The sequence below is a fragment of the Neoarius graeffei genome, chromosome 13 (genome assembly GCF_027579695.1).
Source record: "Neoarius graeffei isolate fNeoGra1 chromosome 13, fNeoGra1.pri, whole genome shotgun sequence".
Classification (NCBI taxonomy): Eukaryota; Metazoa; Chordata; class Actinopteri; order Siluriformes; family Ariidae; genus Neoarius; species Neoarius graeffei.
Genome location: NC_083581.1, coordinates 54,688,279 through 54,701,314, shown reverse-complemented (window position 1 = coordinate 54,701,314; position 13,036 = coordinate 54,688,279). Strand labels below are relative to the sequence as shown.

Genomic DNA, 13,036 nt, shown 5'->3' with positions numbered 1-13,036 from the left:
TTGCAAAACAATTTCCTTTTTATTTATTTATTTTAACCATTTTACACAAATGCAGTCAAATACAGCCAGAAATTCCTTCCAAAAGAGTAAAACAGATACTAACAGGAGAAACAAACAGCTCAGAGATACACTATGCTATTGATTTGCCAAGGGTGCAAACAATTGTTTCGTTATAGGTGTTGTTAGAAAGAGGTGAGACATACACTCATTCTTTTATTATATTATTTTACTTACTTACAACACACATGCACACATATATCAGGATGGTGGTGTAGTGGTTAGCGCTGTCGCCTCACAGCAAGAAGGTTCCGGGTTCGAGCCCCGTGGCCGGCGAGGGCCTTTCTGTGTGGAGTTTGCATGTTCTCCCCGTGTCCGCGTGGGTTTCCTCCGGGTGCTCCGGTTTCCTCCACAGTCCAAAGACATGCAGGTTAGGTTAACTGGTGACTCTAAATTGACCGTAGGTGTGAGTGTGAATGGTTGTCTGTGTCTATGTGTCAGCCCTGTGATGACCTGGCGACTTGTCCAGGGTGTACCCCGCCTTTCGCCCGTAGTCAGCTGGGATAGGCTCCAGCTTGCCTGCGACCCTGTAGAACAGGATAAAGCGGCTAGAGATAATGAGATGAGATGTATATATTCTGTGTGTGTGTGTATATGTATATATATATATATATATATATATATAGTGTGTCCTTGGGTTTTGTGTAGTCTAATTTACTGGTCTGTGCTTTAATTATGGAGAAGGCAGCTAGTTAACTTTTTGACTGCTTTAAGGACCAGCTGGTAAAAATGAATATATAGATTTAGTAGTAACATTTGACGTCTGCACCACAAGGATTTTCTTCTACCCAGGGCAAATAAAACTCTGAATTTATGTTCCAACCATCTGCACTCCTCAAGGTCACTGCTATGTTCGCACTTGCATACCCCATTCTTCTGTTGCAGCAGGGTAGTCAAGCCCCCCCCCCATTGTTTTGTATTTTATTTTCTTTTTATTTTCTTTTTTTTAATCGCACAATAACAAAGCCAGTGTCTCAATTTCATTTCATTTAGAGGAGGCTGTGGTATTCTTAAAACTCAATGTGGCCTTGCGTGTGACTTATCACTGGGAAAAAGGAGGCAGTGTTGATGTTCAGACCTGCCCTGACTTTTATCTCATTTGAATGAGGCCGAATACTAGTGTAGTGTAGCAAGATCACACACTTTCTGAAAGATGGCTTATTCACGCTTCCTGTTTGAGCCCGTTTACACTCGACCGGGTCATATACCTTGTATTTAGATTGTATCTTGATAACATTTTAACCACATGCATTTACACTTGTAGTTAAATGCATTTCCATTTTGCAAGATGTTAATATGCACATCAGCTCATTATGTTCAAATGCCAACTTTCAGTGTTGGTTTTAGGAATAAAGCAACTAAAGGTTTAGGTTGCCAAATGTGATTTTTATTAATTTAATGTTTTTCAACATTCATAGACCATTTGCATCACCTAAGGGGGAGTTTTCATTGTTGACCTGGAGAGACAGATGCATTTCCACTTGTATAACATTGATAACAGCCTGCTTATGCTTGATCGTTTTATGTTTCCTGAGTATCAGGATTGTATCTGGAAGAGATTATCCATGAATCTAAGGTGGGGTTTACATTAGACCGTATCAGCGGATCATCAGATTAACGTTTTTAAAACGATTAGTGTGCACACAGCAACACCAATACACGATTCGCGTGCACATAGCAACGCCAATACACGGATACGCTCGGCTCCGCAGGCATCCTGCGCTCCAAATCACTCCGCCCTGAACAGCGAGTGCCCTCTGGAGGGTGCGCACTCCGGCCCTGCGCAGCTCACAGAGCGCGCGAGTATAGCGCACGAGCAGTGATTTGGGACTGAGCCGCTGTGTGTGTGATCTCAGTGCATATCGGGCATGCGCGTCACTTACCACTTGCAAGTGGAAGGGTGGCAAGCCTAAAGACAATCATAACTACACAATGGGCAGTATTTGCATCAGTATTTGCAGTATTTTCATACTTTTATACTCTTTAATGAAAGGTGATACAAGGCGGAAGTCCGCGCCGTTTTTCAGCAGTCGCGTCACATGACCAACGCCAGCGAATCAGGAAGGTGGATGTCACAGTGACGTTGTCCAATGACGACGCCAGCTAGAGCTCAGCTCAGCGTATCCGTGTATTCTCAATGTTTACACAGCACCGGACCAGACACGATCTGGATTGAATACGTGGACCCTGGCGGATTCCCGTTTCCCGGCGTTTCCAGGCGTTTTAATGTAAACAGACAGTGCATCCGCGAAGAAAACGAGACAGATACGGTCTAATGTAAACTTGGCCTAAAATGCAAGTGTAAATTTTTCCAGTTTCCCCCCAACTCTCTGAAGCAAGCTCTGTTAAAATTCCCCCTAGGTGTGAATGGGTGTCTGAATGTGTGTGTGCATGGTGCCATGTGATGTGTTAGCATACCATCCAGGATGTATTCTTGCCTCACGCCCAACATTCCAGGGATAGACTCAGGAGCCCCCTCAACCCTGATCCAGATAAAGCAATTACTGAGATTGAATGAATGATAATGCACAGATAATCTGTTGCAAAAAAAACCAAACATGATATGTTTACGCAGGTGCTAGTAAGTAACTATGTGACATACTAGCATATTTAAGACACAATATTGTTATCATGGAAATTTTAAAATAGTTTCACTATATTGTGTTCCATGCAGGACCATTTAGGATATGCAACATAAATAAATCCCACGAATACTTCTTTGAATTTGAGGTTACAACTATAGTATTTTTGATTATTTAATAGGCCATTTGCAGGAATTGGTCACGTGCCATTTTTCCCCGTAGCAACAAGCCCGTGGTGGGCAGGCTAACTTGCCATTCCTTGAGAACCATAAGAGTTTGACTGGCGATGCGAAGCAATCCATTTCTATAATAGCTGTTTTTACCTTTTGTACTGTCTTTTTTGACCTGAATTTTCGTGTGTACTTGGAAAAAGTTTGTGGTTTTAACTTGTCGTAAGTTAAAGGACATGGGACATGGATTTTTTTCTGGGTATAATTATGTATAAAGGACATAAGAAATGCCATCTAAATCACTGCAGGGCGTCAAAAATGTGAAAATCATCACATTATTCAACTTTTTTATACATCAGCGTAAAACAATGATTCGTTAATTAGCTAGGTGGTCACGTTACCCGTGACGTCACAAAAACTTTCCAAGGAGCCAGCGCTTGGGTATCTAATGTAAACAGGTTACCGAAATGGACACCATCGACAGTGACATTCCCGATGTTTCACAGAGATGTGAAGTTAGACCCTATCAATTCGAACCGATAGCTGGAAATTCACATGAACATGGATCTTGTCTTTACTCTGACGGGTCAGATGATTCTGAGAGTGAGGGTTCATTCAATCCCCATGAAACTGAAAGCGGTCGGCTCGATAACACTTCCTGGTAAGTTAAAAACAATTCTGCTCAAAGGCTAATGATCTGTTGAAAGAAGTATTATTTTTGTATCATACATTGAAAGTTCATCATAGATCGAGCTAAAGTCCGTTGCAAGCTAGTTTTTTTTTGCTGATATTTTTCGAGATTGATTGAGATACAATGCTTCCAGAGTCCGAGATGAAAACATTCAAAATGGCGAAACGAGTCAGAATTATGATAATCAATAATTGATACACCCAAAATTATAATACTAATCCTTACCTCGGCTTTCAGTCGCTTAGCGAATGCACTTCGGCATTTTTCCGCATGAGGCCCATGGTAAAACCACACTTCCAGGAGGGGCTGCCGTCTGCCTCCCAAGCCGGCCGAGAGCGCTCCTCGTCGGGCACGGCCAGGCGGGCGAATGCCCTGATCCGTCCGCCCTGTCTAAAAAATAATGGTACAACTCCGAGTGAAGGTATCAATGCGCTGTCGAAGCGCACAGAAGGTGTTAGTACGCCTGTCATTATAGTGCGGACTTTCCATAGCATAGAAAATCGCCACGTTTCAATTTGTGTAACTGAACTTTGTTTCATGTCACTGGTCATATAAACCTATGTAAACAGGAAAAACGCGGAAGAGTTTGGTCGCATCTAACTACAGCCCCAAAAAATACCATTGGCCATGCTGAGCCTAGCTACATTGCTAACAGGAGTAACAGCGCGCCTGACTGACTGGGAGGTCGCAATACACCATGATGTTCAATGTACGTTAAACACTCTAAAAACGAAGCAATTTTCTTGTCATCCAAGACACAAAAACTATTTTGTCGCATTCGTCATCATCACGATTCACACTTCTCCATATTCATCTACCCGCTTGTGCTGTACCCGAAAGTTTTTGTGACGTATGATCACGTGACAGCGGCTCTTCCGGTTGTAAAATATGCATATCGGAGCTTGAGCAGAAATGCCATATAATCATCATGAATATAACGATTTTGCTGAATTTAATAGATAATTTTGTATTTGTTGATGCAATTATTTCATATTTTTAATGGAAAGAAACTGATATAGCTTGCATTTATGTTTCATGTCCCATGTCCTTTAAAGCGAATCACTGGCAGATTTCTCAGGTATGTTTATAACTTATAATTTCTCCTTTTCTACCTTTATCATTTAAATTATAAGTTATAAACATACCTGAGAAATCCGCCATTTCGCACGTGAGTTTCTTTTGGCGGCAACCAACTTTATAGAGTCCAAAAAACTCTCTTTTACAGCCAGTGATTCACTTTAACTTACGACAGAAGTTAAAACCACAAACTTTTTCCAAGTACACACGAAAATTCGGGTCAAAAAGGACAGCAGAAAAGGTAAAAACAGCTATTATAGAAATGGATTGCTTCGCATCGCCAGTCAAACTCTTATGGTTGTCAAGAAATGTCAAGTTAACTTGCCCACCACGGGCTTGTTGCTACGGGGAAAAATGACACGTGATCAATTCCTGCAAACGGCCTGTTCCTTTTTTTCTCATTACCAGCAGTTGTGCAGTTGACTGAGACTGTCTCGTCATAAGGTTATCTCACTTGTCAGCAATATAAGAATAATTACAGGAATTTATAAACAGACCTCTGTTTGGGGACATTCCTGATGGAAAGTGTGTGTGCACAGGTGTTGTAGGGAATGTAAAGTTTCCTTTTGATTTCATTTTTACAAATATGAGTCATTTTAAAACACTCATTTCATTTTGTTACACTTTGATAAAAATCACCTAACCACAATCTTAATATGAATTTTCAAGTTCCTCCAAACACCAATGATGAGGTAAACACTTAGAATGAGTCATTTTAACCTAAACTCGCTCTTTTTCTCTGAATTCTTTTCTCAGGCTGCTGTAAATGGTGACATGTCCACAGTGGAGGGTTTGTCAGAGAATGACAGCGGACTGGAGATGACCAATGAGAACAGCCCCTTAACCGGGGCAGAACCACCTTCGCCGTTTAGCCCCAAACAGAACGGGGGCGCAGCATCACCTGCAGGTAAATATGCACAGATATCAAATCCCTCATAGATGCAGTACCAGTCAAAAGTTTGGGCATACCCACCCACTCATAGGTTTTTCTGTATTTTGACTATTTTCAACATTGTAGAACAATACTGAAGACATCAAAACTACGAAATAGTATGTATGATAAACAGAGACCTATGCAGGTCTGCATTCAGCCTTTTACATCGAAGCAAGGATTCAAACCGACATTGCAACATCTGTTCCTTTCCTGGACAGCACTCTAGACCACTTGGCTATGGAGGATTACATCATAAACTGAGGTTATGTAACGTGGCACTTAGACAGTATGCAGTGGCGCCATACCACGACTATAGAATCACTACCTGAATCTGGCACGCCAGTTACATTCTTATACATGCTCGAACTCGGTTAAACAGACACAATACAGACAGGTGCCTCTATAGGCTTCAGCCAAAGACTGAGCCAAAAAGTCTCATCTCATCTCATCTCATTATCTGTAGCTGCTTTATCCTGTTCTACAGGGTCGCAGGCAAGCTGGAGCCTATCCCAGCTGACTACGGGCGAAAGGCGGGGTACACCCTGGACAAGTCGCCAGGTCATCACAGGGCTGACACATAGACACAGACAACCATTCACACTCACGGTCAATTTAGAGTCACCAGTTAACCTAACCTACATATCTTTGGACTGTGGGAGAAACCGGAGCACCCGGAGGAAACCCACGCGGAGAACATGCAAACTCCGCACAGAAAGGCCCTCGCCGGCCACGGGGCTCGAACCCGAACCTTCTTGCTGTGAGGCGACAGCGCTAACCACTACACCAGTGTATTTTATTCTCATCTCATCTCATTATCTCTAGCCACTTTATCCTGTTCTACAGGGTCGCAGGCAAGCTGGAGCCTATCCCAGCTGACTACGGGCGAAAGGCGGGGTACACCCTGGACAAGTCGCCAGGTCATCACAGGGCTGACACATAGACACAGACAACCATTCACACTCACATTCACACCTACGGTCAATTTAGAGTCACCAGTTAACCTAACCTGCATGTCTTTGGACTGTGGGGGAAACCGGAGCACCCGGAGGAAACCCACGCGGACACGGGGAGAACATGCAAACTCCACACAGAAAGGCCCTCGCCGGCCACAGGGCTCGAACCTGGACCTTCTTGCTGTGAGGTGACAGCGCTAACCACTACACCACCGTGCCGCCCCTGAGCCAAAAAGTGTTAAAAAAATATATATGTTTCATATTTTAGATTCTTCAGAGTCACCGTTTATCTTGATGACACTTTGCGCACTATTGGCATTATCTTAACCGGCTTCATGAGGTTGCCACCTGGAATGCTTTTCAATTAATAAGTGTGCCTTGTCAAAAGTTAATTAGTGCAATTTCTTGCCTTTTTAATGTGTTTGAGATCAAACAGTAAATAGTAAATATTAAAAGTACAGTAAATAGTTCTATTCCCTAACTGTAGTAATCCATATTATGTCAAGAACCGCTCAATTAAGTAAAGAAAAATGACATCCATCATTACTTTAAAGGGGAACTGAAGTCATTTTTAAACTTGCTTTATTTCCTAATTAACATGTGATTCAATTATGTTTTCAGTTTTAGTAACCTTGTATCGTGACTCGTATTGGCAACTAATTTTAATTAAATATTATACTTATCAGCCTAATATAGTTCGTTTGGCTCACGGCAGGCATCGCTTATCCACGCGATCTTCGAAACATGAAATGTCAGCCAGGTGTCAGTGCCGCCATTTTGGAAACTGTTTTCCAAATGAAATATTGCACAAAAATGAGTTTAAATGACGATTACTGCCTACTTTTTTCAAACTTTCCTGATTGCTATCAAAACAAACAAAACTTCCGGCTTGATTACATCAGCATTCGAAAGAGGCCGCGCGCGTTTTTTGACGACCCCTGTGTCCGAAATCACTCTATACTCACTATATAAGGCACTATATAGTGGGGACGCCATTTTGTAGTGCTGTCCACGCTGAAAGAAATCAAATTAAAGTCTCAAATTTGATTGAATAAAAGGCGAAGAAATATTCAGCCTTGATTTAAAAACAAACTGAAAGATGCAGGTACTTTGTATTTGTTAACGTGGGAAATACGCTCAGTATAATATCTATTTATCACAAAAACACATGCATGTATTTATTATTTTGAAAACCCACCAGCCGACTGATCTGGCACATTTTAATTGTGCGACAGTAATGACGTAAATACCAGCATGGCGGACTAGTGTCCGAAAGCATTTTTTCCTCTATATCGTAATTCCTTATACAAGGAGTAGGGAGTAGTGAACGAGTGAGCGATTTCGGACACAGGGAACATTGGCAGATGTTGGTCACTTTGATTTCCGCTGTACTTTTTACTTCCGTCCTACGATGTCTCGCACAGGTCTCAACGAATCTCGTTTACAGCCATTGCTTTGACATATGGACTGATATATTACGTAGCATATTTCAAACGCTCATAACTTGCTATAGCAGTGACAAAACAGCTATCAAAAACGCATTCCTATATTTAATAAAATGAGATAAATATAACTTTGATAAAAAAATTGCCTTCTGTTCTCCTTTAAGACGTGAAGTGATGTTTAATTAATAAAAATAAAGAAAAAACATTGAATTAGATGGTGTGGCCAAAATTTTGACTGGTGTTGTATGTACAATGAAACACATATTGAATAGCACAGATACACACATGCATACCTCTGACAGTACTGACGTACACTACCGTTCAAAAGTTTGGGGTCACCCAGACAATTTTGTGTTTTCCATGAAAAGTCACACTTTTATTTACCACCATAAGTTGTAAAATGAATAGAAAATCTAGTCAAGACCTTTTTCTGGCCATTTTGAGCATTTAATCGACCCCACAAATGTGATGCTCCAGAAACTCAATCTGCTCAAAGGAAGGTCAGTTTTATAGCTTCTCTAAAGAGCTAAACTGTTTTCAGCTGTGCTAACATGATTGTACAAGGGTTTTCTAATCATCCATTAGCCTTCTGAGGCAATGAGCAAACACATTGTACCATTAGAACACTGGAGTGAGAGTTGCTGGAAATGGGCCTCTATACACCTATGGAGATATTGCACCAAAAACCAGACATTTGCAGCTAGAATAGTCATTTACCACATTAGCAATGTATAGAGTGGATTTCTGATTAGTTTAAAGTGATCTTCATTGAAAAGAACAGTGCTTTTCTTTCAAAAATAAGGACATTTCAAAGTGACCCCAAACTTTTGAACGGTAGCGTACACTTTCGTGGTACTGACCAACATCTGTCTTGTCTGACGACCCACAAAGAGGGAAAACTATAACAACTACAACTATAACATGTTCGAATATGCCTTTTCATTTTATAGACTAATTCCCTGTCATTCTCTTTCTCTCTCTCTCTGTCTCTCTCAGATGAGAGTGTGAACAGCCTCAGGAGGAAGAGATCTCGGAAGAGTTCTTCAACAGATTACGAGAGTGTGTGGGACTCGTGCAGTGAGGTCTGTGCTCACCACACCACTCTGACCTGCCAAAGAGATCGTTATGAAACCTGATAGAAGAATGAATTTCAAAAATTCACTCGTGGAACAGACCGTAGCGCTTCAGCAATAGACTATATGAGTGATTCCACGCTTATGGGTACTGAAATGGGGACATGAACTTATTCACCTAAAACCATTTCTTTTTTTACCATCAGGTCACAAAACATGTAATCTTTAATGAATGATGTGTTAAAACAGGGGTTCTCAACCTTTTGCAACCTGGGCCCCACCAAAGCTGGTTCATTGCAGTTGGGGGCCCCTCTTCTCGCCCCGCCCCCATCCCCCCCCCCCCCCCCCCCAAACACACTCACCCGCAGTGACGCCACCCGACCTACAGCACCTTATATCGACCGATAGATAGATAGATAGATAGATAGATAGATAGATAGATAGCCCTGGGCTAGATTATTATTATTATTATTATTATTATTATTATCATTATTATTATTATTATTAGTAGTAGTAGTAGTAGCAGTAGCAGCAGTAGTAGCATTATCCATAGTAGACTAGCAGTAAGAAAACAACAAAAACAACAAATTATTTGGGTAGAGCTGAAATGGGGAAAGCAAAAATACAGTGTGGGGTAGTAGTCTTTAAAAAGACTGTTTGGGTTTTGCGCTGTATCGATGGATTGATGATAGTAGACTAGCGAGAGTCAGCACGAGTTAACTCGGCAAGAAACCAGACTAGTGTGTGTGTGGCAAGCACTCACATGGTGGCCACAGTATGCAGACTCACTCACGTGACGTTGCGTCATGTTCGCGTCACGGGCTTAAAATAACCTACACACAAGATTTTATGATAGATTGATGATAGATTTTAGAATAGTATTGATTTGTATGTAATAGTCCAATGTCCTGCATTTTGACATGGGTAAATGTGTTGCATCTGCTTAGCTACTATAGCCTGTTAGCCCCAGATTTTTTTTTTCCCTCCATACATGAAGCCTACTCGTGACCCCCCTGGAGTACCTCCGCGCCCCACCAGGGGGGCGCGCCCCCCCCGGTTGAGAACCACTGTGTTAAAAGATAACTTTAATTTTCTGAGATGTAATAAAAACATTTATATGCCAAAGTCAAGCCTATGAGTTCCAAAATGATGTCTGTTACATTACTTCTGTTACGATTGTCCATCTCGCGTCTGTTACAAATTAATTACAATCTAGCTATATACCATCTCATCATCTCTAGCCGCTTTATCCTGTTCTACAGGGTCGCAGGCAAGCTGGAGCCTATCCCAGCTGACTACGGGCGAAAGGCGGGGTACACCCTGGACAAGTTGCCAGGTCATCACAGGGCTGACACATAGACACAGACAACCATTCACACTCACATTCACACCCACGGTCAACTTAGAGTCACCAGTTAACCTAACCTGCATGTCTTTGGACTTTGGGAGAAACCGGAGCACCCAGAGGAAACCCACGCGGACAACATGCAAACTCCGCACAGAAAGGCCCTCGCCGGCCACGGGGCTCGAACCCGGACCTTCTTGCTGTGAGGCGACAGCGCTAACCACTACACCACTGTGCCGCCCGCTATATACCATGTTAATCTTATTGAATGTGTATGTTTATTCTACTACACATGTTTATTAATTATATTTGCTAAAACGTCACCTTCCTATGTTTCAAAAAGTAATTCTACATTGTTAAAATTGAGAATATATATGTCCACAACACTTCTGTTACGTTCTGACTTTGGCATATAAATATGTTTTTATTACATCTCAGAAAATTAAAGTTATCTTTTAACATATCATTCATTAAAGATTACATGTTTTGTGACCTGATGGTAAAAAAAAAGAAATGGTTTTAGGTGAATTTTTAAAAATAAGTTCATGTCCCCATTTCAGTACCCATAAGCGTGGAATCACTCATATAGCTTTGTGTTGCTTCCCTACCACCCCTTTCTGTGTGTGTATGTGCTTGTTAGAAATTACTCCTCGAGACAGGTAGACTAGCTAAACAGGTTCCCGCTGTAATTTGGTCATGGGTAGGAAACTGTTCCTCTCAAGAAAAAGTCAGATAATCAGATAAGTCAGCACTAAGAGATTGCAAGTGTGTGCATGTGAGTGTTTGAGTAATAAAAGCAGTTTAGGCCACACCAATTTAATTAGTTGGTTCTCGGATTTTTTCAGGAAAAATATGAAGCGATCGAGCGAAATAAAAAATAAAACTAGGCACTGCATCACTAATTAAAAAAAATGCTCTGATGATAAAATTAGCTGTGGAAATAGAGGGCTTTCGTAATAGAGAAACAAAACAAAGACAATACATTATTGTTACACATTTCATATGGCTCTTTTAATAGCTTATCTTATTTCCACCCATATGCATTAAGGATAATTGAAAATAAAAGTCTGAAACTACGGTACATAACAGTCGGCAGCCCTGCTCAAGAGGGATGCTACCCAGAAAAAATGACCAAGGGAATAAACCCAGTAGGCCTACAGTAAATTTGCGTCATGTATTGTCCTTGTCAGCAGGGCTAGCTCTGGCTGCACGTCTTTTATCAGGCAAACCAGTAAACAGAGAGGCTAAATAAACGATTGAATTACAGTCAATTGAACATCTACAATGCACAGAAAAAAAGATTTGACCAGGAATAGGCTACTTCTGATGGCTAAATACTTCGAATGATTTTTTGTTTGCCCCTCACATCAATCAATGAAATATATAAATCAAACCCACCTCCACAGAGTTGTAGTCCAAGTTGGCACATCGCAGGATAACAAACTCACGGCATCTTGAGTACAACTGTGCAAAGTTTTCCCCGTCTTGAATTTCGACACACCTGTCAAAGATTTTACGCTTCTGTTCGCTGAATATCCTAACAATCACAAACCCAGGCTTTGCAGGATTCCCCTCCACAGGCATGTTTCTTCCACAAGTCTTTATCTAAAGTGAAAGGGGCGATTTGATTGGTTTTCGACGTCACGTGACCTCAACCTGCAGTCTTCAGTATTTTGAACCATCAGCCACGATGTTTTTCTGTTGGTAGGAGTTTGATTTCGATTTTTTTTTTTTTCATTTTCTTCAAGCGGCGATTCTGAGAACCAACTAATCGAATTGGTGTGGCCTTAGTATAAATATGCAAATGATGATAGAAAATCATGCATGCTGATCGGTTGAGAAATTCGGAGTATTTCTCGATAATCACCTCGAGCGACTCGGCAAAATGCCTGCCAATCACTTTGTCACCGTAAGTGAGGAGGAGTTACAAATTATGAAAAAAAATCTTGTTCCTAAAAGCACTAAAGATGCTACGAAGTTTCGTATAAAACTCTTCAACGGTAAGGTGGAATTGTGATTTATTTTATCTATTTCAAAACGAAGTATTTTATGTGAGTCGGCATAGATGAGTGACACAAGCCTGCACGCATATGCCGCAAGCCTGTGGCGATTACATTTGCTTGCCACTTCTGAAGGTTGAAATAAATTTATTTTTATAGAATTTTTTTAAATAATCACCTGTGTATTTATACTAAAACAATTATCCATCTCAGGCTCAGTGCATATCGGTGAATAATAACCGACTTCGTCTCAGTTATTATTCACCGATATTCACTTCGCTTTCAGCGAATAATTGTTAATTAGTAGTGTTAGTAGTAGTGTTAATAATTAATAAATGTTGTCATTGCAGGAAAAGACTGATCTGGGTTCAGGCTGTGATTCCAGTCTTAAACGGAGGTCTCGTCCCAGGACCATTTTCCAGGCTGGACTAACAGCTCAAACAAAACCCCGTAACAGGGAGAGGCGCCGCGGCAAGCAGGAGCCCAGCAGTCTGGTAATGTGAGCACACACATAAATGCAAAATTCTTTCCAGTGAAGACAAGTGAGATGGGTCTTCATCCTATTATTATGCACACACATATTCAGTTGGACAAAATGTTATACAACTGCAGCATAGTACAACTGCGAATATTGCCACTTTTCCACTACCAACGCGGCTGAGTTGGGCTGAGCCGTGCCGTGCTGAGTCGGGCTGAGTGGGGCTGTTGG

At 41.3% G+C, this 13,036-nt stretch overlaps 1 protein-coding gene across 4 annotated transcripts in view; it reads left to right on the top strand.

Moving 5' to 3' along the window:
• dnmt3bb.1 (DNA (cytosine-5-)-methyltransferase 3 beta, duplicate b.1) overlaps positions 1 to 13,036 on the top strand; it is a 129,789-nt gene that overhangs the window by 48,020 nt on the left and 68,733 nt on the right. For all 4 annotated transcript variants that reach the window (XM_060938054.1, XM_060938052.1, XM_060938053.1 and 1 more), the window contains exons 3-5: positions 5,334 to 5,484; positions 8,906 to 8,991; positions 12,678 to 12,821. In XM_060938054.1, coding sequence (XP_060794037.1) covers positions 5,334 to 5,484; positions 8,906 to 8,991; positions 12,678 to 12,821 — 381 coding nt within the window. The remainder of the gene's footprint in view (positions 1 to 5,333; positions 5,485 to 8,905; positions 8,992 to 12,677; positions 12,822 to 13,036) is intronic.